Below are 23,764 nucleotides of genomic sequence, written 5' to 3'. Positions count from 1 at the left end.
GGACCAAGGCTGTGGATCCAAACCTGACAGAAAAAAAGGAAAGATGAATTGATGTTTTTGTTTTCTGCTTTCATGCGTCTGACATCCAGCAGTCAGTGATGCTAAGAATTCTACCTGAAGCAAATACAAAGCACAGTGGAGAAGAGCTTACAATGGAGCTTTCACAGCACCAAGGATTTGCTCTCTCTCTCTGGTGGTCAAGGCCAGCTGGTAAACACTGCTGTCAGAAGATGGGACGGACTGTTCAGAAAAGGAGCGGCTGAGGAATGCATTCAGTTTCCCAAGGCATAAAACATTGAGGACAAACTTGCTGGCATTTACTGGCTAATTCTTTCTCTCTCTCCGGCTTTGTGTTAGCTGCTGAATAACCTTGTTCCACACAGAAATTAGCTACAGAAAACACATCAGGAATGCAGAGGGAAGAGGGCTGAGCACCTAAAACATCTGGAGTAAATTTTCACAACAGTGATCATGTTTTCACTTGTGGCCAAATTTCTGTTAACTTTAGACTCTCTTGAACACATCCTGAGCAGAAAGTTCTATGTGTGTGTGAAAAGAAGAAAAATAATGCTCCTCTATGGCTGGAATAAAGCCAAGAAGACGTTTCTGATGCACGGTGGCGCCACAAAGCAGCTGAGCTGGAGTTGGTTTAGTGAGGATAGCAGGTAAATAGTAGCAGGAATAACTGGAAATGAGGAAAAAGTGGAAACATGGAAATAGTTTCTGTTGTGTGTTTGTTTCAATAACAATATTTTTTCTCCTGAAAGCCAAGACTTGAGAGAACGATGAGATGAGAAAAGGCTTGGTCACTGTTGATCTGTGTGTTATTTCTACAAAGTTCTGGTTTGTTTTGGTATGTTTTAAAGAATTGCAAAGCTTAAAGAAGACGGAACAAGAAATGAAGCCCCCTAAATAAGGTCTGGTGCTAGCATTTATCTTCAGAAATCATATAATTAGATAAATAAGGTCCTCCTGCTGTCTGTCACATGATGTCAGTATTCACATACAAGCTGAAGGCCACAGATTCTGCTGCACCCCTAATAATGAAGTAAATCCATCATCATAGAAATGAAAAAATATGGCACCACAACAAATGTGAAACTGTGAAAAAGACATGTTCTGTCCTCTTATGGTTGAAAAGTGATGTAGAAATTCAACGTTTCAGTCCACCTGCGTAGTTTCTCCTCTCAAACAGCCCTCCTCACCTGTGGGATTCCCCAAGGTTCTGTGTTCGGCCCCATGTTTTATTTTTTATGTATTTGTTATCCCTCACATCCAGTTTGTATATGTTTCCTTTTATTGTTTTGCACATGATTTATATGTATGTTCCTCAATGTCAAAACTAACAGTTCCTACAACCTTTAAAGAAATGAAATCATGGTTGAGTTTAAACTTCCTCAGGATAAATGAAAATAAGTCTTCTGATATTGTGACTATTGGGATATGAGCAGTCTTGGTCTAGCAGTTTGTAATTTTTACTCTTCTGTGAAGAATCTTTGTTGTAGGTTGTGTGACTGGAGTGGCAGAAAGATGGCAGCAGGCAGAGGTCTTCCAAAATGGCAAGAATTTATTCACCAAGGTGCATGTTTCAACAAAAATATATACGGAAAAAAGCAAAGAAACATAATGTAGCTTAACAGTTAACTTAACCAACAAAACTGAAATCTAATAAACCAAACTTAAAGTAGACATGCACCCTGCATCATCATGCCCCCCCCCCAACACAGACTAAAGGCCAGCCTTATAAACTTAAGTTCTATCCACAAAATGGCTTCCCTGGGCTCCTCTCACTTAACAGGTGAGTCTATCCTTTCAACATAAATTCAACATACAATTTAAATGGCTAAATCGCAGTCAACTGCTAATAAATGAATCCTGGTACCACCCACAGAACTAGGCAATAGAAAATCAAACATTTCCTGTAACAAAACATAATCAACCCCCCCCCCCTCCTTACTTAAACCCTTCCAGTGACGTCATTAAATCAGGACAAACCCTTTAAATACAGGAAGTGATTTTTCCTCCTTTTGCTCCTGGAACACATGGTAAGTATGGCGAGAAACATTCAAATTACATATTTAACAAACAAAACTGTTTTAACCAAATAAACAGAACTAAAGATATTAGCGGTGATCTGAGTCTTGCTTTAACAGATGTTAGAAAGCAAACAAGCCGGGATCGTTGGTGTCTGCTGACCACTGAGCAGTGATGAAGCTAACATTGTTCAAATCAAACAGGTATGGTTGAAATGATATGAAACAGTGGTAAATGCTGTAAACTCACCCACTTTGTCACAATCTTGATGCATTTCATTGATCCTGTAGACAGCATTTAGTTCTGCATTCTGCTGCTTGTCTCCTGACTGGAATGAAGATAAGGACCACATGCTGCTCCCCATCAAGCTCCATCAGGCTCGGCTTGACTTAGCTGAGCCGGTGAATGCTCAAACCCCATCAACCACATGCTCCGCCATGTACCCAGAACCAGGAAAACACAATAAAAGGTGATTTTGCACCAGCAGCCCGTAAACTGTGGAACAGTTTCCACTTTCTGTGGGATCTGTTCCCACTGCTGGACAGTTCAGGTCATCACTGAAGCATCTCTGCTCCTCTTTTTGTTAAATTTAAACATGACTATTTTATAATAACTATATACATGATATCCTCATCATGGTCATCATCGGTGATTTCTTTTAGCTGACGCTGTAACTGAGCTTCTATCAGGTCATCTGGCTGGTTGCAAATTTTATCTCTCACCTTCCTTCGCTCGAGGCCGAGTTCTTAATTTCCCTGAAACACAAACACAATGAACACAGTTAAAAGAAAAAAGATTTTTTTTATATAACATGTTCATTTTCCACTTTTCTGTGGACATTTTATCTCCAGTTCTTCTGATCAAAGCAAACCTGTATTTATAATCTTGTCTAAATAATAAGTAACACACATCTGATTTAAAGCTAATTTATTACGGTTGACTATATTTAGTTAAAGGGACTCAAAGTGTAAGTCTTAATTACTCAATTAAATTTAACTACAGTGAAATTCACATTGAAAGTTTTCTAGACAGTACATCTTCCACAAATAACTCAACTTCTTAATAAAAGTTTTTATTTTACTTACTTTTCTCAAGGTAATTAGTTTCCTAGTTTTCACAACTTCTTCACACTCTTGTCAAGTGTTGCTTAGCAACACGAAAGATAAAAACAGCTCAATACACAACTTAATAAAATATGTTTTTACAGTTTATTGTGTTAAACGCACACATGCAGGTAAATATAAACCGTATGATAACAATAACTGCACCAAGTAGATTTATAAAGGTGTGTTATTGCATGATGAAAAGTATGGTTGATCCTGCAGAAAGACGCGAGTGAGACAGAAAAGAGAGAATCTCACCCTGTATTGGCATGAAGAGGAAAAACAGATGTGAGGAGATATCTGTTGGTGTCTTCTCTTTCCTCTCAATCCATCCTTTAGTTTGGAGACAGAGATGTCATCTGTGTCCATGGTTATACTGAGTAGTTTTCTTTCTGCTGTGTCTACCATAATAACCTCAGATTAAGGGTTTAATATTTCCAGCGAATTATAAGCCTGAGAACTGAAGAAGGTGTGAAGCTGGTACGATGGGCTGATGTCATGACGTATAATACCAGGTTCATTAGAAGGAAACTGATGAATAACACACACATAAGCTTAACTGAGGAGGCAAGAACCAGCGGATCCAAATTTAACTGGAGAAGAGAGTAAAAAGTCCAGTTTGGTCCACCTACGAAGGCGGAAATGAGAGGAAAGGTTCTGAAGAAGCTGCTGCTCAGAAGGCAGATATGAACTGAGTAAGTTTGAGCAACATGGCCTTTAATGAATTGTTTCTAATTTAATTAATTAATTTAATTTAACTTTAAGTAACATCGTTCACCCTCCCATCACCACCTTTACCATTTTTATATCCTCATCTTTATATTAATTCAATTTAAACACACTTAAATACATTCATTTATTCAGCTTTTTACTTTCCTAAATGCATATGACTTATTTAAGATTAAAAAGTAGGTGAAAATGAAATTATATGTACTAGCTATGTCTGTTAAAACCAGCGGTACATTTTACAGTGTGATGCTTGACTGTCTCTTTTTGAAGGACCAAGCCTGCCACAATCATTAGTAAATAAAAACATGAGAAAAAATATTTAAATGTGTGATTTTCCATTTATTTATACAGTTATTAATCTATTTATTTTATTTTAATTTCCACATTTATATTTATTTCTACTTTTTTCTACTTCCACGTTGTTTCATTTTTTTTTTTTCCAGATGAATTTATTCGTTTACTTACATGTATGATCCCTGACCGCCTCCTCATACGCCGAGTTTATGTAATGGTGACCAGTATATAAAGTGTGTAAAGTTTCTCTGATCTTTTATTGGTGATTTTGCTGTGAAGTGTGAACAGACTCGTTTACTCAGGCAGTTCCTCCAGCGCTGAGGGGTCTACGCGCTCTAAAGATAACTTTCCCTGCACGCTGTCCATCATCGTGCCGTCTCCCCACAAACCCCTCACCATGGCAACAGAAAATATCCCTTCATCCTTAATGGGTCTGAACATGTGGAGCGATTAGGAGCAGCTGTTTGCCTGCTGCTGGCCCGCCCCTCGCCGCTCAGCACAGCTTCTACAGCAAATATCACTTCCCTCTAATTAAGTTTGTTTATAAGGATATTAAGTTTAGAAGGTGAGTGGGCGTAAGTAACCTTCACCAAGTACAGACAAGAGAAGGAGACATGGGTATCACGCTAACTACTGTGTGAAGTATGAACACCAGCTTGGAATGAGATGATTTGAGAGGTGGAACTGGGAGCTATTTAAGACACATACACCCACCAACGCTGCTGCTTACCTGGAATTAAGCTTGAAGAACAAAAGCTGTGCGTGGCAGGCAGAGAGGAAGGTTGCTCGTCCTCTTCTTGTTGGAAAGTAGGTTTTATTGAGAATTTTTTTAACTGAGAAACAACTATTAAAAATGAAGAAAACTAGTGAGAACTTTCCAGACACTCATTTTGAGTTTGTTTACATGTCCATCAAAATCAGATATCTGGGAGTAATCAGATTACTGTAATAATCTGATCTGATGCGTTTACATGCACTTCTAAAATATGATATTCTAAAAATCCGTGTCTACATGACCAGTCCCTTATTACATTTATTTTGTGGTGATGTCACTTCCTGTTGTTGTCAAACCAACCAGCTGCCGTTAGTTTTCCAGATGTGGGGGCAGAGAAGCAGAAAGACGACGTGTGAACGCCTCCAGAGGCTTCGCCTACAACAAACCTCCCCTCCTGCTCGCAGAGGACCCGGCTTGCTGGATGTCCAGGGTAAGGACTGGTGGGAGACTTTGTTACGGACCCCTTCTGGTCTAGGGGTGGAAGGGGTTGAGTAACACAACAAGCCGGTGTTATGATCAAAAATAACAATAATTTATTTACACAAATGTTCAATATTTACAAAAACTTAAAGTGTCCTTATTAGGTAAATTACAACAATAACAAAAGATGACCTATAAAAGGAAAACGCACGCTAACTGGCGGCAAATTATAACTCGCTTACAAAAAAACACAAAGGAAACTTAACCAAACAAGAAACTATAGTGTCAAACAAAACAAACAATCCTAAATAACAAAAAGGAGGGGAGTTTCTCCTAATGAGAAAACTCCCAAACAATCAATCACTATAAATCACTGAAATTACAATCCGTCTGTTGAACAGTCCAGTCAGAATTCTAAAGGTTCAAGAGCCACCAAGTGTCCTCAGACACATAAACCATACAAACAGCTCAAAGAAACCACACAATGTACAAACTACTCAGAGAACCCAACACGAGGCGAACTGTGTCCTAGTGACACAGCTGCCATGAATAATGACAGGTCCTCCTATTTAAGGGCGAGGCATCTCTCAATGATTTCCAGCTGGGATGAGCGGGAGCAGTAGCGACCAATCGGTGAGGCGGAGGGGAGGAACTGCAGCTTCCGGTCCACAGCCAATCCCGAGGCAGCACTGGCTCAGCAGCATTTGCATATCCAAGTCTGGAGTGACAGGCTGGAGGCCAATCCAAAAGGCCAGGGGCCGTAACAGACTTCACATCGGAGAGAGAACTTCAGAACGTCTGAAAGAGCCTTTGTGAAATATTCTGCTCTGATAAAGGATGACGACAGTGTTTTCATTTCTTGGAGCATGCACGTCGTCTCCTCCTCATTCGTTTGCTTCCTGCTGCTGCACCACGGTTTGTTTGCTTTTCGTTTTCATTTCCGCTTGGGCTGTAACGGCGTAGCTTCCATCTTATTTTACCTCCTTTCTAACATCTTCAATGAAAGGATTATTAAAATAAATCAGATATATACAGATTTACATGCACGAAGATATCGGAGTACTGGGGAGAAATCTTTGTGTGTAAATCTGATTGATCATATCGGATGTTGCTGTTTACATGATGACTTGAATGACCTGAAGCTCCAGAAATCTGGTAATGATGAGATTTTTGGTCTGCATGTAAATGCTCTTATTGGAAAGTTTTTCCAACCACGTCTCAGCTACAGCTCTGCCGAGCGGAAGGCCGTCACAGCATCTGTTACCAACTCGTTACTGAAGCTTCACTGACTGTAGCTTCACTACAAATACCTTTTTTATCCCATTATGTATCAGAATACTTATGAGTCTGGACTCATCAGACCACATGACCTTCTTCCATGGTTCCAGAGTCCAGTCTTTATGCCACCTAACAACCTGAAGCCTTTTTCTCCAGTTAGCCTCACTGGTTAGTGGTTTTCTTCTGGCTCCACAACTGTTCAGTCCCTTGAGTTCCTTCACATTGTTCATGTGGAAATGTTCTAACTTTCACTATTAAACATGGTCCTGAGTTCTACTGCTGTTTTTCTTCCATCTGGTTCCACCAAACGTTGAATTCAAGGGAATCAAACTTAAACACACAGCAGGCCAAAATGAAAACAGTGAAACAAGTTGAGGACGAGACTGGTTCAATATTTATTAAAACCTTTTAAAATGACCTAATTGCACACACTGAGCCTGAAACTAAGAGCCTGTTAGTTATTGCATATAGAACTTTTTTTTAAAGTCCCTCATATCTGTTAAATGTATTTCTTAATTTCAAGTCAAAACATTTTCTACAGAACAGCCAAAAATAATTTCCTCATCTGAAAAATCAAATGTCCTGTTAAAGAGGAGAAGAAATTCAATAAATAAACTGTATTAAAGGTCAGTTTTCTACAGGTTTATATATACAGTTTTTTCATATATATAAAGTCATCTGCCAAGGATGAAAGACACAGATGACAACTCACACTTGCTTGAAAGCCAAAGAGTAAAAGTGTGTTTTCCAGATTTTTAGGCGCTAAAACTAAAAAAAGGCTCCGTCTCCCCTGGATTTATAACATGTTTCGGGACAGTTAAAAGCATCTGGTCAGCTGATCTAAGAGCACATGGTGGCATATATGGGTGAAGCAGCTCAGACAGATAGAAAGGGACAAGACTATTGAGAGACTTAAAAACAAATAAAAGAATCTTAAAATGTATTCGTAGATGAACAGGAAGTCAATGAAGGGAGGCTAAAACCAGAGTTATGTGCTCTCATTTGTTTGGACCAGTTAAAAATCATGTAGCAGCGTTTTGTACCAGCTGTAGGCGCGAGATGGAAGCCTGGCTAATTCCCATAAAAACAGAGTTACTATAATCCAGATGTGAAAGAAGCATGGATAACTGTCTCTAGGCTCCAGCTGCCTTAAATGAAAGAAGCAGGACTTGTGAGTCGAGTTTTAGGCTGGGGTCCATTCTTACACCTAAATTTGTGATGCTGGATTTTTCATGTGGTGCCAGAGAGGAAAAGTCAAAAGAAGGGGTACAGCTGGAGCCACTGGATTTCAACAGCAGGACCTCTGTCTTTTTTCATTAAAACTGAGAAATTCAAAGCCAACCATCCCCTGATCTCACTGAGACAACCAAGGACAGGCTGAACAGAACCATCACGCTTTCGAGGGAAATAGACTTGACAGTCATCAGCGTATAAGTGAAATGGCATGCCATGTTTTCTAAAAATAGCAGCAAATAAAGAGAGAATGAGAGAGGGCTGAGAATGGAGCACTGTGATGCCCACTAGTGGAAGGCAGCGAAAGCAGATGAGAAAACATCCAAGTTCCAGTTCACGTTTATTTATATAGCACATTTACCGCAACCCCAGTTGCCCAAATTGCTGACCATAAAACAACTACAAAAAAAACCAAAAAAAAACACTACGAAGTAAAACAATAAACAGTAAAAACCAATAAAAACAAATATGATAAAACTGGAATAAAAAATAAAAGCAAGCAAATGTCAAGCTCAGCTACGTTCGAAAGCCAGTGTAAAGAAGTGGGTCTTGAACCGGAACCAGACTTGGCAGCTCTGATGTGAAATGGAAAAAACTGTTCTACAACTGAAAAAGCTCCGTCACCCCTGGATCTGAGTCTAGAGGACTGGACCTTCATAAGGAGCTGTGAAGAGGACCTCAGAGTCCTGGCTGGAGCATGCTGGTGCAGCAGCTCTGATAAATACAAGGCAGCTAAACCATTTAAGACTTAAATTAATACTAAAAACAAGTAGTAACATTTTTTACGGAGTCCTAAAACTAATGGGTAGCCAATGAAAAGTAGCAGCAGGGGTCATGTGACCACGTCGCCTCCTCCCTGTAAACAAACGAGCAGCTGCTTTCTGAGTGAGTGGTGCAAAGGCAGGTGGGGCGTTATCTTGCCAAGCAATGATTAGTGCTCATCCTGAGAGGCAGCACCATGAAAATGTAGCCAAAGCCCCGGTGGAGAGGTGAGAACCAGGGTCTGAGAAGGGATGGTACTCCTGGTTTCACAGCCAGAAGTTTAAGTTTGGAAACTACCGGCAAAAGTGAAGTGCAGCAGGAGGCCCTGAGGTGATCATTTACAAATGAAAAGCAGGAGGTCTAAAGGGAAAATGTGTCAAGAAGTCAAAGAAAGGTGAGAGGAACTACTGTCCTGATCCAGCTGAAGGACAGAGTCCTGAGAACGTGAACAAACGAAGCTGTAAAGTGAGACAGGAAGCTAAAAGTCACTCGGACACTTTAGGGCAGGCATGTCAAACTGGTCCAGCAAAGGGCCGTGTGGCTGCAGGTTTTTGTTCCAGCCAGCCAAGAGCACACAGTTTGACCAATCAGCTGTCTGAAGACTGAGATCAGTTGATTGAATCAGTCAAATCTGGTGTGCTGCTGCTTGGTTGGAACAAAAACCTGCAGCCACACGGCCCTTTGCTGGACCAGTTTGACATATGTGCTTTAGGGGGACGGACAAGTGTCCAGACGGCAAATAGCAAACAACAGCGATATCAGGAAGCTAGCTGCTAGCCTTGCAGCCATCATTTGGCAGATTTCCTCATCGGGTTTGAAGGCTGGGGTTTGGAAACATTCATGGCCTGGATAAGACTTACTCCATGTGTAAGTTGTTTAAAGCCAAAGTAAAATGTAATAGTAATACTACAAACATGTGACAGCAGCTCCATTCCAGCCCAGGTTAGCGGCACTTGTTCCCAAATATTGCTACCACATTTTTCCTGTGGTCATGGAAAAACTTAAAGACAATTTGAAATATGTTTGATAAGTGCTTGATTTATTTATAGTTCCTCTTAAATAGTGGAGACAGATTTGTTTGTTGACTTGAATTCATGGATACTGAATGGGGTATAAAATAATATAAAGATAGCCATGGACAGAGAAAAAAATTTACATAGGGAAAAAAGATGCATTAAAAATCGGGATTATGATTTCCGTGCTTTACCTGCTGATCTTTGGTGTAATACAGTACACAGCTCATCCACAGCAGATTTCATCATCCTGTCCGTCACTGTGTTCTGCTTCCACAAGCTGGAAGCTCGCTGTGTGCTCTCTCTCAGGTAATACGCTGACTGAACAGAGCTACATCATGAAACCCCTCCTCAAAAAACTGAACTATGCCTAAAAGTGTCAAGACATACGGGACGTTAACCTCACTTTAGCATTAAACAACTTGTAATATATCTACCGTGGAGTAATGGCCTGCTGTGCTTGCACAGAAAGATGATCTTATTTTTTCTTCTTTTTAAGGCTCATGAGGAGATTCTGGATGAAGTCGTGAAGGGATGCAGCTTGGTCTCCTCACAGGCTGTGAAGGTGGAGAACTGGGGCCGTTTCACATGAAGTCTTCCATGCAGCAGTTGTGGAGGAGACCAGACGTCATCTACTGTGTATCTCAAGTATCCAGATGCCATGAAGTACTCCTTTGAGTTTCTCCAGAGTGGTGATGGAGATCAAACCCCACCAGGCCTCAGTTAAAGTACATGGACCGAGAAACAGAATCCTGAACTGTAACATCTGCAAAGTTCCTCGTCTGGAGAGGTCCTCTAAGAATTTTGTTCTCTTCAGTATACTAAAACCTTGGTTTTTTAGCTGTACTATGAAAAGCATCCCTCTCCTCTCAGGGTTTTTATTTTGAGACTGCTAGAGATAAGACTGATCTTACACTTCTCCATATTGGACTGGTTATGAGAGATGATGGTGTTGACAGGTCAGAACAGACTGGTGGTGTTAAAATGCAGGAAAATATGTGTTAAGTTGGGACAAATTCAACAGGCCCCAGAAAGTTGTGTCTTTTCAGTGAAATAGGGCCTGAATACCGGAAGCTGCTGCATTTTCTTATTCATTGCTTGCATTGTAATAGAGTATAACGAGGCTTTTTTGTTTTCTTGTATTCACATGAAAACATTTTAGAGATCACGCTCAGGACTGTAATGTTGTAATGTTGTTAAACCAATAAAAAGTGATGGTCTCAACTGTTATCTCTGGTTTTGTGTGGCACATACAGGGTTTTATTAATGATAAATGCAATAATGTGAAGTCTCAGCAGCCTCAGGATTTAAAGCAGTTACTAAACCCTGAACTGGTCTGTTTTAGCAGATTTTGTTTCAGTACATATGATGTTAATTGGTTGGACTTTTCAGTGCAGCTGGTGTTCAGTGTGTGGTTCGAATATTTTTATTTATCATGTTGACAAGCAGTGAGTTGAGAATTTGGTTAAATAAATGTTTTTGGACATTTAAGTCATAACTGTTTCACTGTAATCTTTTGGAAAATTGGTCTAATTACAATTATAAGTTGAGACAAGAGGGACAATTTGAACATATTAGTCTTAATTTGCAATTTTAAGTTCAATTGCTGCCTTAAAAACATGAATTCATTTAACTTGAAAAGGTATATATTTAGTTATTTAATACTGCTTCAGAATGTGAGTTGGAAGGATGTAATTGTATGTTTCTTTGACAAGAGGGAGAATGTTTTCTTAAATGGAAAATGTAATGCTGCGAGTTGTTTTAACTCAGAGTATTAAGTTCAAACAGTAAATTATCATCAGTTGGGAAACTTTTCTATCTTTCCTCAGTTGAATAAAAGGTTTTCTTGAAGTTAAGTTTACTAATGTTTTTGAGGCAGCAGCTGAACTTAGGTTTTTAAGTGGGACCATACTGTAGATCAATGCACATAAAACAGTACTGCTGAGCTTGAGCATCCATCATGACACACAAACTCAGATCAGAGAGCGAGGACCTGGACCACTGCAGAGCTGAGCCAGTGATGCCTGTTCTAACCTGGAGAGGAGAATGCCATTGTCCACTGTATGAAAACAACAGACTGGAATCATCAAGTTAAACACCTGCATCTTACAGGTTTCTAGAGAACACCTGTCATGGCATGGGAAGACAGCAGTATTCCCTTTTGTGGCACAATCACACCACTTCCCCACTTATCTTCATTAAGACCACTTTGAAAGTCTCAAAGTCATCTTGCTTTCTGAAGTACAGAGAGCTGAGGACTGATGGAAGTTATGTTCACCGGTCATGTTGTAAATCAGTGTCACTAATGAGAATTCAGTCTTCTAGTAGAGTTCTTTGCTACTTTATGTATGTTCCTTGTCCCCCAGTCATCTGTTGTTGTGTCTTTGGGCAAGGCACTGTCGGAATCGCTGATATGTGAATGAGTAAGGATATTTGGTGGTTGGAGAGGCTGCTGGCATGGATTAGCTGGCACGTTCCCAGGGCAGAGGTAACTACAGAGGTAGCTACAGAGGTAGCTACAGAGGTAGCTGCGGAGGTAGCTGCGGAGGTAGCTGCAGAAGTAGCTACAGAGGTAGCTACGGAGGTAGCTGCAGAGTAAGCTACGGAGGTAGCTGCAGAAGTAGCTACAGAGGTAGCTACAGAGGTAGCTATAGAAGTAGCTACAGAGGTAGCTGCAGAGGTAGCTGCGGAGGTAGCTACGGAGGTGGCTGCAGAAGTAGCTACAGAGGTAGCTACAGAGGTAGCTACAGAGGTAGCTGCAGAGGTAGCTGCAGAGCTACGGAGGTAGCTGCGGAGGTAACTACAGAGGTAGCCGTAGAGTTAACTGCAGAGGTAGCTGTAGAGTTAACTGCAGAGGTAGCTGCCCCCACCCCTCTGGCAGGTCCACCATTACTATGAAAATTCAGCAATAGACTAATTTGAAAAAATAGAATGATACTTAATTATCAGCTTATATCCACAAAGCTTCACTTAGCAAGGTGAATTTGTTCAGCATAAACTGGGAACCAGACCATCTTGTCCTGTCCAGCTGTCATGATGCTGGACAAACAAAGGAGGAGGAAATTTGTTTTTTTTTTGTTTTTTTTTCATAAGAATGAGCATTCTCACATTTCATAGAAGAGGTTGAAGTATCTGTTGTGACTATGTCCTGGATCTGTGTAAATGTGTTCCAAAGTTTTCTTATATATAAAAAAATACAACTTCATATAAATGATACTAAATAATGACTTAATGAAACCAGTGGTGGTTATTTGATAATGAAAACTGCATCTCTGGGACTCTGGTCCGCCTGGGGTGTCCCCCACGGGGCATGGTGGGTGGGTTGTGTGTGGCGTGACTGTGTGGTGGTGAGTGCTTGTGGGTGCGGCGTGGGGGAGGGTGTGAGGGTGTGGGGTTAGATAGGGTGCAGATTGGAGTAGGTGGGGAGTGGGGGGAGGGGGCCGATAGCACCCTGGTTCCCGGGGTGTGCGGCTGGAACATCGGGGTATGTGCTGGCCTACGCCGGGTGGCTGTCTGGGGGGGCCTGGTCCTTCTAGGCATGTTGTGGGCCCTCCACCTTTGGGGGGTGGGGCAGCGGCCTCTGGGCTCCTGGGGCCCTGGGCCCTTCGCTTGGGCTGCCCTGGGTGGCCGGTCCCTTGCGGGGCCGGCGGCTGCTGATCTTGGCCCACTGTGCCCCGGGACCGTGGGGGGCTCTTGCTGGGGCTCTCCTCTGCCGCCCTTCGGGTGGGGCTGGAGTCGTCTTCGTGGTGGGGTGGCTTGGGTTGGTGCTCCGGGTCTGCTGCTGAGGGCCCGGGCCTCTGGCCCTGGTCTGCCTCTGACCTCCGTGGAGGCGAGGTCGCATTTGCATGATAATAATAATAATAATAATGCATTTTATTTCTTGGCGCCTTTCAAACACCCAAGGTCACCGTACACAAAAATAAAAATAAATAAAAAGACAATAAAAACATAAATTACATAAGAGTTAAAAGAGATAACGGACATTGATATAAAAATTACACAAAACAGTCAGTATACATGGGTTATAGGGAGTATGCTAGTTTAAACAGGTGGGTTTTGAGTGCAGATGTGAATGATGGAAGGGAGTTGATGTTCCTAATCTCGGATGGAAGTGAGTTCCAGAGCTGGGGAGCAGAGCTCTGCTCCCCATGGTAGAGAGACGGGCAGAGGGAACAGTAAGGTGAATGGAGGAGGATGACCTGAGAGCACGGGAGGGAGTGGCAATATGGAGGAGATCAGACAGATAAGGAGGGGCCAGATGGTGAATACCTTTGAAAGTGAGGACCAGTAACTTATAATTAATTCTGTATTTTATTGGGAGCCAGTGAAGTTGTTGAAGGACAGGGGAAATATGTTGAAAGGAAGAGGTGCGAGTCAGGATACGAGCAGCAGAGTTCTGGAGAAGCTGAGGTTTCTGGAGTGATTTATTGGGAAGACCGAAGAGGAGTGAGTTACAGTAGTCGATGCGGGATGTGACAAGACTATGGATAAGGATTGCAGCAGCATGTGGAGTGAGTGAAGAGCGTAGACGATTGATATTACGAAGGTGGAAGTAGGCAGACCGAGTAATGCTATTGATGTGGGCTTGAAATGATAGGGTGCTGTCGAGAATGACGCCGAGACTCTTGACCTGAGGGGAGGGGAAAATGGTAGAACTGTCAATGTTGATGGAGAAACTGTGAGATTTGGTTAGAGTGGAGGGCGTGCCAACAAGTAGAACTTCAGTTTTACTGCTGTTGAGTTTGAGAAAATTGGAGGAGAACCATGCTTTAATTTCCTGGAGGCAGTCGGAGAGAGAGGAAGGAGGAAGAGAGGAGTGTGGTTTGGAGGAGATGTAGAGCTGGGTGTCGTCTGCGTAGGAGTGGAAGTTGATATTATGTTTACGGAAAATGTAGCCAAGGGGGAGAAGATATGTGATGAACAGAAGAGGGCCCAGGACTGATCCCTGGGGTACACCGGCCGAGACAGGGAGTGACTCTGAAGTGTGGGTCTTGAGTTGAATAAACTGTGTGCGGTTAGAGAGATAGGAGGAGAACCAAGTGAGAGGAGTATGAGAAACACCAAGGGCTGCCAGTCTATTGAGGAGAATGTTGTGTGAGATGGTGTCAAATGCTGCACTGAGATCTAAGAGGATGAGGATTGTGAGAAGACCGGAGTCAGCTGCCATCAGCTTGTCGTTGGTGATTTTTAGCAGAGCAGATTCTGTGCTGTGTAAAGGACGGAAGCCAGACTGGAATTGTTCATAAAGGTTATTGTTAGTGAGGTGTTTGTGGAGCTGAGAGGCGACAACCTTTTCCAGAATTTTGGAGAGAAAGGGAAGATTGGAAATGGGACGAAGGTTATTGAAGTCAGATGGATCAGCACCAGGTTTTTTGATGATCGGAGTGACAGCAGCAGTCTTGAAGGCTAGTGGAACATATCTGGTGGTGAGGGAGGAATGAATGATGGCAGTAATGTGAGGAACCAATGAAGGGAGACAAGCTTTGACTAGGACTGTAGGGAGAGGGTCGAGCAGGCAGGTGGAAGGTTTGGATTTCAGAATCAGTTCAGAAACATCAGATGGGGATGGAAGAGTGAAATCTGAGAACAGGTGTGGGATAGAAAGAAATGGAGGTAGAGGGTCTGTGATGGAGACAGCAGCTCCTCCAGTGGAAAGCTGTTGATGGATGTCAGAGATTTTTGAGGTAAAGAAGGACAAAAGGGAACTGCAGACGTCAGTTGAGTAAAGATGAGGAGGGAACATGTCCGGAGGTTTGGTGATATTATTGAACAGTGAAAAGAGAGATTTGGAATTTCCTTCATTAGAGCAGATTAAACCAGAATAGTATGTGGATTTTGCTGAAGCAATACAGTCCTTATACAGAAGAATGTGGCTATTGTACATGTCCTTGTGAATGGTGAGTCCAGTTTTCTTGGAAAGGCGTTCAAGCCGGCGTCCTTCGGCTTTAAGTTGGCGCAGGGCGGGAGTGAACCATGGAGCAGAGCGGGAGAAGGAAACACATCTGTGTTTCAGTGGAGCAAAGATGTTTAGAAGGTTCTTGAGGTTGTCATTGTATTGAGAAACTAAATTATCAGGAGTGGAAACATTGCAGGGAGTTGGGAGGTTATTTATGGCAGAAGACAGTGTGTCAAGATTGATATCCTTAATTTTCCTGAAGGAAATTAAACGGGGAGGGTGGGTTTTATAAAGAGACACACTTATTTTAAAGGAGATTAATTTGTGATCGGAGAAGGGAATGTGATGGGCTATAGAATCTGAGGGAATTACACCAGAGCAGCAAACCAAGTCCAGAATATGATTTTTGGAGTGAGTAGAGAAATTTATATATTGGTGCAGTCCAAAACTGTTTAGACAGGAACCAAAGTCTCTGGAAAGAGGATTATTGTCCTTGTCCATATGAATGTTGAAGTCACCAAGTATTATCAGATTTGGAGAGAGTGAGGATAGATGGGCCAGAAGAGCCACAAAGTCATTCAAAAAGTCCTTGTTGGGTTTAGGTGGTCGGTACACAATACATAGAATAATAGGAGATGAACCAGAGAGTTGTAAGGCCATGTATTCAAATGAATTAAGCGCCAGAGCCTCAAGTGGCTTTACTTTCCACTGCTGGCGGTGAATCATCGCGAGACCACCCCCCCTGCCGGAGCCGCGAAGTTTACACATGTAAACAAACTCAGGTGGCGCGGATGAGTTCAGATGAATAAAGTCATTGGGCTGTTGCCACGTTTCAGTTAAACAGAGAAAATCCAACTTACAGTCCGAGATGAGATCCTGGATGAGATCCCCCTTGTTTGTAAGAGAACGGATGTTGAGCAGACCGAGGTGGAGTGTGGTGACGGGGTTAGCCAACCTAGCCAGGCGGGCTACCACAGCGTGATCAGCTGCACGGCAAATCCTCAGATTCCCGGGATTCACCCCGCGCCGACGGAGTCGAGGAGAAGAGGAGCGGCGGGGTTGGCCCACAAAGCCAGTGACAGGTACAAGGCAGACATCAGGAGGATCCAGGGAACGCCAGGGCATCGCGTAGGATCCAGATCCCAGTTGGAAAAGCGAGGAGAAGCGAGCCAGGGATGTCTTAAGCCTCACCAGATGACCACCGCGTTTGCCGCGTTTGTGGGAGCGTCTCTGCCGCAGGAGGAGGGCCGACGCCCTGAACAGGTGAGCTGGAATGCCCGATAGCAACGGGGGGAGAGTTGTATGATGGCTGTAGCAGACCGTTGATGGAACTCCAGCATTATACTGAAGTTCCAGAAGAAACTTACGATCATACATCAGCAGACATTCCGAAAGAAGTGAGCCCAAGCATAAAATCAGCAAAAACTTAAACCAAAGGGAGAGCAACAGACGAGCAGCCACGTACACCGGCGCCATCTTTAACCCACTCACTCACTCACCACTCTTCATCACTGATCACTGCTTGTTTCTCATGCTCTGCATGCTGACACAGTCACTGAGTTGTCCAGTGGGTTTTAATACTAAGCGATAATTGTTTTTTTTATTTTTCCTGTGAATTAGTATCTGGTTGCTGTTATGTCTTTTTGATTTGGTTACTATGTAAAAACTCTTAATGACTAGTTTTTTTTCTGTGTGTGTGTTTTTGCTTTTGTAAAAGTTGTAGGAAATTTTCTGGTGTGTTCATGTACAGGTGTAACAGTTTGTTGTCTGGTGATGGTGGATTGAAGGGTCGTTTCCTTCTGTCTGTGATCTTTTTGTCTCCTTTCTTCTTTCCCTTTTGCTCTTTTTGCTATTTTCCATCTTTTTCTGTCCCCTCTGGTTGGGTCCAGCAGAATTGCATAAATTCCGTGATTTAAAGTAAATAAATAAATAAATTAATCACATTATCAAGAGGAGCCTTACCCATAGGCCTCCCCTTGGCAGAGCAAATTTGTTCAGCACGATACAGCAACCAGATTATCATTTTGCTGCTATGATGCTGGACAGGACAAGTTAAAAAAAAAAAAAAAAAGAAAACTGCATTTTTTTTTTTTTTTTTTTTATCATCTTGAGATGAATATTTTACCTGCTGAACTGACTAAACTGTGTCTGCAGAGGTTGAAGACCTTGCTTGTGTTCCTCAGGTACACCTGACAGTAGCGACAACCAGTCAGCCTGTCAGAAAGAAAGAAAATCAGAAATAAGGAGGGGGATTTGAAAAAACAATTCCCGGTTTCTGGGATCTGTGAGAAAGAAACATTCAAGGTCAGCTGTAGCTTAACATCTGCTTGTGGGTTTCTCCATTAGTCCCACTCGCCGCCCATTGATCTCTAATGTTTTTCTGAAAGGAAGCAGATGAGCTGAGTCACTGAGCTGACCAGCAGGATTAATTCAGCACCACAAGCACTGACACAGCATTTTCATTTTCAGCAAAATACTAAATAGCGTTTCTTTCAGAGGGTTTTCAGATGTTATCAAGTGGATTATTACAGATTGTTTTCACACAGACAGAGATTTTATCATTACTGCTGATCCGAGAAATTAAAGAAAATGCAACAAATAATCAGCCTAGAGGTAAAAACATAGTTCACAGCACAGTGGATGCTTCAGTTACCTTGGTGCAGATATAGGCCATGAATGTTAATCAAACCCATAATAACAATAATAATAATAATAATAATAATAATAATAATAATAACAGTCTACCACGGCTTTGTAATATAATAAAGATCCGTTATGGATACATGTTATTTTCATTGAGGAATTCTCAAATGGGCATTACTGGTCAAAATCACCACAAGGTCTGATAGCACACAAATAAATCCAGAAGTTGTACCAGCTTCTCTCTGCACCTCTGTTAACACAGGTACTTACTCTGAAATCATTAGACTCCAGTATGGAAGTATTGCAATGTTTCTTTTTATTTTTTAAAGCCATGCTTTTCCGGATTACTGAGATGCTTGACAACAAGCTCTCAGACACGATCTTACCTGCAGCAAGTAAAGACAGAATAATAAACAAAAGGAATGTGGTGTAGTTTGTCACAGGACCATTCTTCACATAAACTTTAGCTTCTTACTGCACACTACGAAAGAAAGTAAAAAAAACCTCTAGGATGGGGGGGTGGGGGAGGGGTGAGGGTTGGACTCCTTCAAGGCCCCCTTTTGTCCCTGATCCTGTTCATAACTTTTATGGACAGAATTTCTAGGTTTCTAATATGTAATTAGATTCATGTAAATATAAACGCCACCCAGTTTGACTTTTCTGAGTCTTCTGTGTTTTATGAAGGTTTGCAACCAGGATGTGGAATTAACTTTATTCATTGTCAGAGAAGCAATATGAGCCAATAATTCAAAGACTTGATATTTGCCTTTTTCCATTGTAGACATACAGCTCAACTATGCAGTAGTAATGACTGCCAGCTGAGTTTCTGTAGTACTGGAGGCTACTGGAGTACTGCAGCCGAAGTCTCAGGCTCCTCACTTTCAGCATCACTTCCAGGACTTTCCTGCTTTCGTATGCATTGTGTCATTTTAAGTTAACATGCCAAAATGACTGTGTTAGTACCACCGAGCAGGGATTTTCTCAAAACGCTTTAACTATTATACTTTTCTCGGTATTTAAAGTCTTTATCACTATGCATTTTTATAATTCATACATTTACTAAGTAGCTGTTGTGACAGCTTTTTTCTGGACACCTGATTAATAAAAATGAATTAAGGGTTTTTAAACTATCACAGACTTAATGAGTAAAAAGATAGAGTGTTTTTTGCTGGATTCAGCTCACCTGAGCCGAAGCCAAATCCGGATGTTTATGACATGAGTAATTTCTTTGTTTATGCGTTAATGCATTGAAGATTTCATATATCCATTTCACAGATTAGTCTCTTTGCATTAACGTGTTAATTTGACAGGCTAAATAAAAACTATGGGGTTGACGAAGCGAGCTTAGCCACCGTAGTATCTGATGCAGTCAGATTGGTTGGATTAAAGCGTTCTCTAAATTTACAATTTGGATGTGACAGTTATCATCCTGTTTATCTTTTATTTATTGCTTTTAATCTTTCTCAGAAAATTCAGTGTGTTGAAATCTAACTGCTGATCATGATGTACCCATTACAAATACCAAGTTCCTGTACAGGCTGAACTGATCAATTCCACATAAAGAAATCTGGATTATGTCTAAATGAGTATTTATTATTTTTCTGCTCATTCTCAGGTTGAGTTTGATAGAGCAATCCTAAACTGTTAAAGGGAAGAAAGATGCGGACTCTGAAACTGGACAGACTTGGAGGAAAGTCTTGGCGACATCGACAAGGGAAGGAATGTAAAATAAGCTGTGGAATTCTTCCTCAGTCCAGCTAAGCTCCAGTGTGAGTGGAGCAGATGAGCATGGCAATCAGTCAATCAAGCTATGGCCATGCTCTAGAAAATCAATAAATGACGGGCAGAGAGGTGTGAAGAAGCAGGCCTGCAGCCCTCATCCTCCAACTTCATTAGGCAGATGAAAAAGATCTCTTTTCTGCCTTAAGTGAGAAACGATGCATATTTATTCACATTTTAGATTATTACTATGTGGTTTTTATCTACTCTGACTGCAGTTTGTTGTGATGGTAATATGGCACTCAGGTGGTTTTACTAAGGAAAGAATTCAATTCTGGACATTGGTGCCTTGAAGAAGCATTACATATCTTTCCCACTAGGGGGCACCACTGAGGAAGTATGCAAAAGTTCTGTAGTGAGTCTTTAATACCAGGTAACCTTTGAAAGCTGGGTGATGATGAGCCAGGTGTGTTGCAGGATCACTGTACCTGTCCAGGCATCCTGTGGGAGACTCAATAAATCCCTCAGAAGTTTCTTATGTTAACCTCCACATTGTGTTGAATTCTCAAAGAACATGCTAACTGTTCCTGTGGACACAAACACAAGTTATGATCTTCCAGGCAGTGTTGTTTTCGTCAACGATGACGATGACAAATTTATTTTGTTGGTTTTTCATGACGATAACGAGACGGTGACGAGCTAAAACTGGCTCTGATGACGAAAACATGACGAGATGTTTGTGAGACTTCGTTGATGAGACAAAAATGTTCAAGGGCTGATTGTCCGACATTAAAAACACGACATTTCTGTCTGTTGTGAGCGAAATCTGTCAGTCAGCAACGCTGCTGCACCTTGGCCACGCCCACCACCAGACAAGCAGTTTATTCATTCATAGATGAATGAATAAAGCGCGGATGAAGGGGTTTGGTGGAAGCCACAAAACGATATATGGACATATTTTTACTATAATCCATCATAATTTTACTGGCAGACCAGGTCACGTTGAGCGTGTGTTCCTCATCCTTTGCTCATATTTTGGACATGTGTGTGTTCAGGGTGGAGTTTTACACTTCAGAAAATTCTCAGAAATAAAGCCACAGTTACCAAAGTCAGGATGTTGTTGCTCTTTGCTTTTTAGGAGTAACTGATTCCACAGTTAGAAATTTACGTGTGCAATGCAGAATCCTAAGTAGATCAGAAAGTATCTGCTGTTGGTTGGAAAACTTCTAAGTCTAAAACGATTCCTTTTAATTTTTTAATTATTGATGTTATATGTTGAACTTATAGAGCAGCTATTTTCTTGTGTGACATGTTTGTATGATGAAGTCGGGCATGAATTCATGAAAAAAGGTGAAATATAGAAATAAAAGTTTCTGTCCAGCAGCAGATAAGTAACACGGCAGCATTTCATCGCTGTTGATGGGAAAGTCTCGGCTAAAGCTTTCAGTCTGGTAAAGGATCTGGTTATTATGTAAAAGCATTAAGGTTAACTTGTTTTATTAATTACTTGTTATAACCTGCTAACCTTTATTCCACTTTTTAATACGTATTATTGACCTAAATTACTTTTTAAAACACTAATACTTTTTTATTTGACTAAAACTAGACTAAAACCTTTTTGAGTTTTCATCGACTAAAACTATCAAACTTAGATATGACTAATATGTGACTAAAACTAATAAACATTTTCATCCTGAAGACTAAAACTAAGAATAAAACTGAGACGCTGCCACTAACAACCCTGCTTCCAGTCCATACATTTACTCTGGGAGGTTAAAAATTCCAACAAATTTGTCTATAAGTTCTACATCTCTCAGTTTTTTTTTCTTTACAGGTTAAATTGTGCCCACAAAACATCAGCCCTCAGCAAACAGGGTCACATGCCATCAGTGGTGGAAAACCCTCGACGACAGCCCGGTCTCACCGAACATGCACCAGTATTTTTATCAGAGCTACTGCTGTGAATTTCTTCTACACGTCGGCTGGTGACACCGCATGAATCTGGAAACAATGTCATGGAATTCTGGGAAGATTAAACACTAGTATACAAAGAAAATAGCAAAGTACAGTTTTTTCTGTATTATTTCACAGTTGTTTACTGTATTTCTGAAATACACCGAAATACCAATAAGATTTACAGAAATAGACCTCAAATGTATATTTCTAATGTAAATTCACATGAAAACCTAACTGAACACATAATTTCCTTTTTTTTAAAAAAAAAAAATTAATTTCACATAAAATAGACCGTTATAATATATTTTAAGATGAATCAGAATTTCACTAAAATGTAATTAAAGCAGATTAATTCAAGTTTGATACTGTTAATTTTATTTATACAGTTATATAGAATGCATTAATATGTTGGTGTGGTAGCTAAAGAGGTGGCCTTGGGTCTAAAAGACCCACACTGAAGTCCCTGAACTGGTAACAAACTGATTTAATATAATAAAAGTACATGTAAAAACTGTTCTTATTATGGAATTTTACTGGTATTTCACTTTTGTCTTTGTTTTTTTTCCAGTGAAATTCATGTTGTTTTTTTTTATTGAATTTACTTTCCTTCTATCCACAGTTTCTAATTGAAGCAGAGCCTTTTTATTTCTGCATCAGTGTTTCATTTCAGCAAAAAATATCATCATCTGTTTCAGATAAACCATGACTAGAGTTGTTTCTAGATATGTTTTTGTCCCCCGACGACACAGAAAAATTCCAGGATTCATTGGGCTCAAACTGAATGAAAGTGAATCAGGAAGCATGGAACATCATCTGTTCGGGTAACTTGGGCAAAACAGAGTCTAGACTCCGGTGGGTCAATCCCTGGTCCCATATTGCCTCTGTTGTGTTCAGTATGTGGTAGAGAAGAAAATGCATTTATATGATATAAAAAGAAGAAAATAACAAAATACAAAGTACTGCTGAATATGTGTCAAGCTGATGATAGCTCAACAGAATGATTGATGGATGGATGGATGGATGGATGGATGGATGGATAGATGATGGATGAATGATGAATGGATGGATGGATGGATGGATGGATGAATGATGGATGGATGGATGGATGGATGGATGGATGGATGATGATGATGATGGATGGATGGATGGATGGATGGATGATGGATGGATGGATGGATGGATGGATGGATGGATGATGGATGAATGGATGGATGGATGGATGGATGGATGGATGGATGGATGATGGATGGATGAATGGATGGATGAATGATGGATGGATGGATGGATGGATGGATGGATGAATGATGGATGGATGGATGGATGGATGATGGATGGATGGATTGATGGATGATGGATGGATGGATGAATGATGGATGGATGGATGGATGGATGGATGGATGGATGGATGGTAGATGGATGATGGATGGATGGACGGATGGATGATGGATGATGGATGGATGGATGGTGGATGGATGGATGGATGGATGGATGATGGATGGATGGATGGATGGATGGATGGATGGATGGATGATGGATGGATGGATGGATGATGGATGATGGATGGATGGATGGTAGATGGATGATGGATGAATGGATGGATGAATGATGGATGGATGGATGGATGGATGATGATGATGAATGGATGGATGGATGGATGAATGATGGATGGATAGATGGATGGATGGATGATGATGGATGGATGGATGGATAGATGGATGGATGGATGAATGATGGATGAATGATGGATGGATGGATGGATGGATGGATGGATGGATGGATGAATGGATAGATGGATGGATGGATGGATGATGGATGGATGATGGATGGATGGATGGATGGATGATGGATGGATGGATGGATGGATGGATGAATGGATGGATGAATGATGGATGGATGGATGGATGGATGA

The 23,764-nt window shown here is 41.2% G+C and overlaps 1 protein-coding gene across 1 annotated transcript; it reads right to left on the bottom strand.

Moving 5' to 3' along the window:
- Positions 1 to 11,537: 11,537 nt before the first annotated feature.
- On the bottom strand, positions 11,538 to 19,068 carry LOC121628569. Its single transcript, XM_041967654.1, is given in 6 exon segments — positions 11,538 to 11,675; positions 13,679 to 13,776; positions 13,779 to 15,221; positions 16,398 to 16,805; positions 17,663 to 17,751; positions 18,947 to 19,068. Coding segments are annotated over 6 exon segments (2,298 nt in total).
- Positions 19,069 to 23,764: the final 4,696 nt, after the last annotated feature.

Source organism: Melanotaenia boesemani, chromosome 18, assembly GCF_017639745.1.
Source record: "Melanotaenia boesemani isolate fMelBoe1 chromosome 18, fMelBoe1.pri, whole genome shotgun sequence".
In the NCBI taxonomy this organism is placed as follows: Eukaryota; Metazoa; Chordata; class Actinopteri; order Atheriniformes; family Melanotaeniidae; genus Melanotaenia; species Melanotaenia boesemani.
Note: the sequence above shows the minus strand (reverse complement) of the source record. Positions and strands in the feature narration are given on the sequence as shown.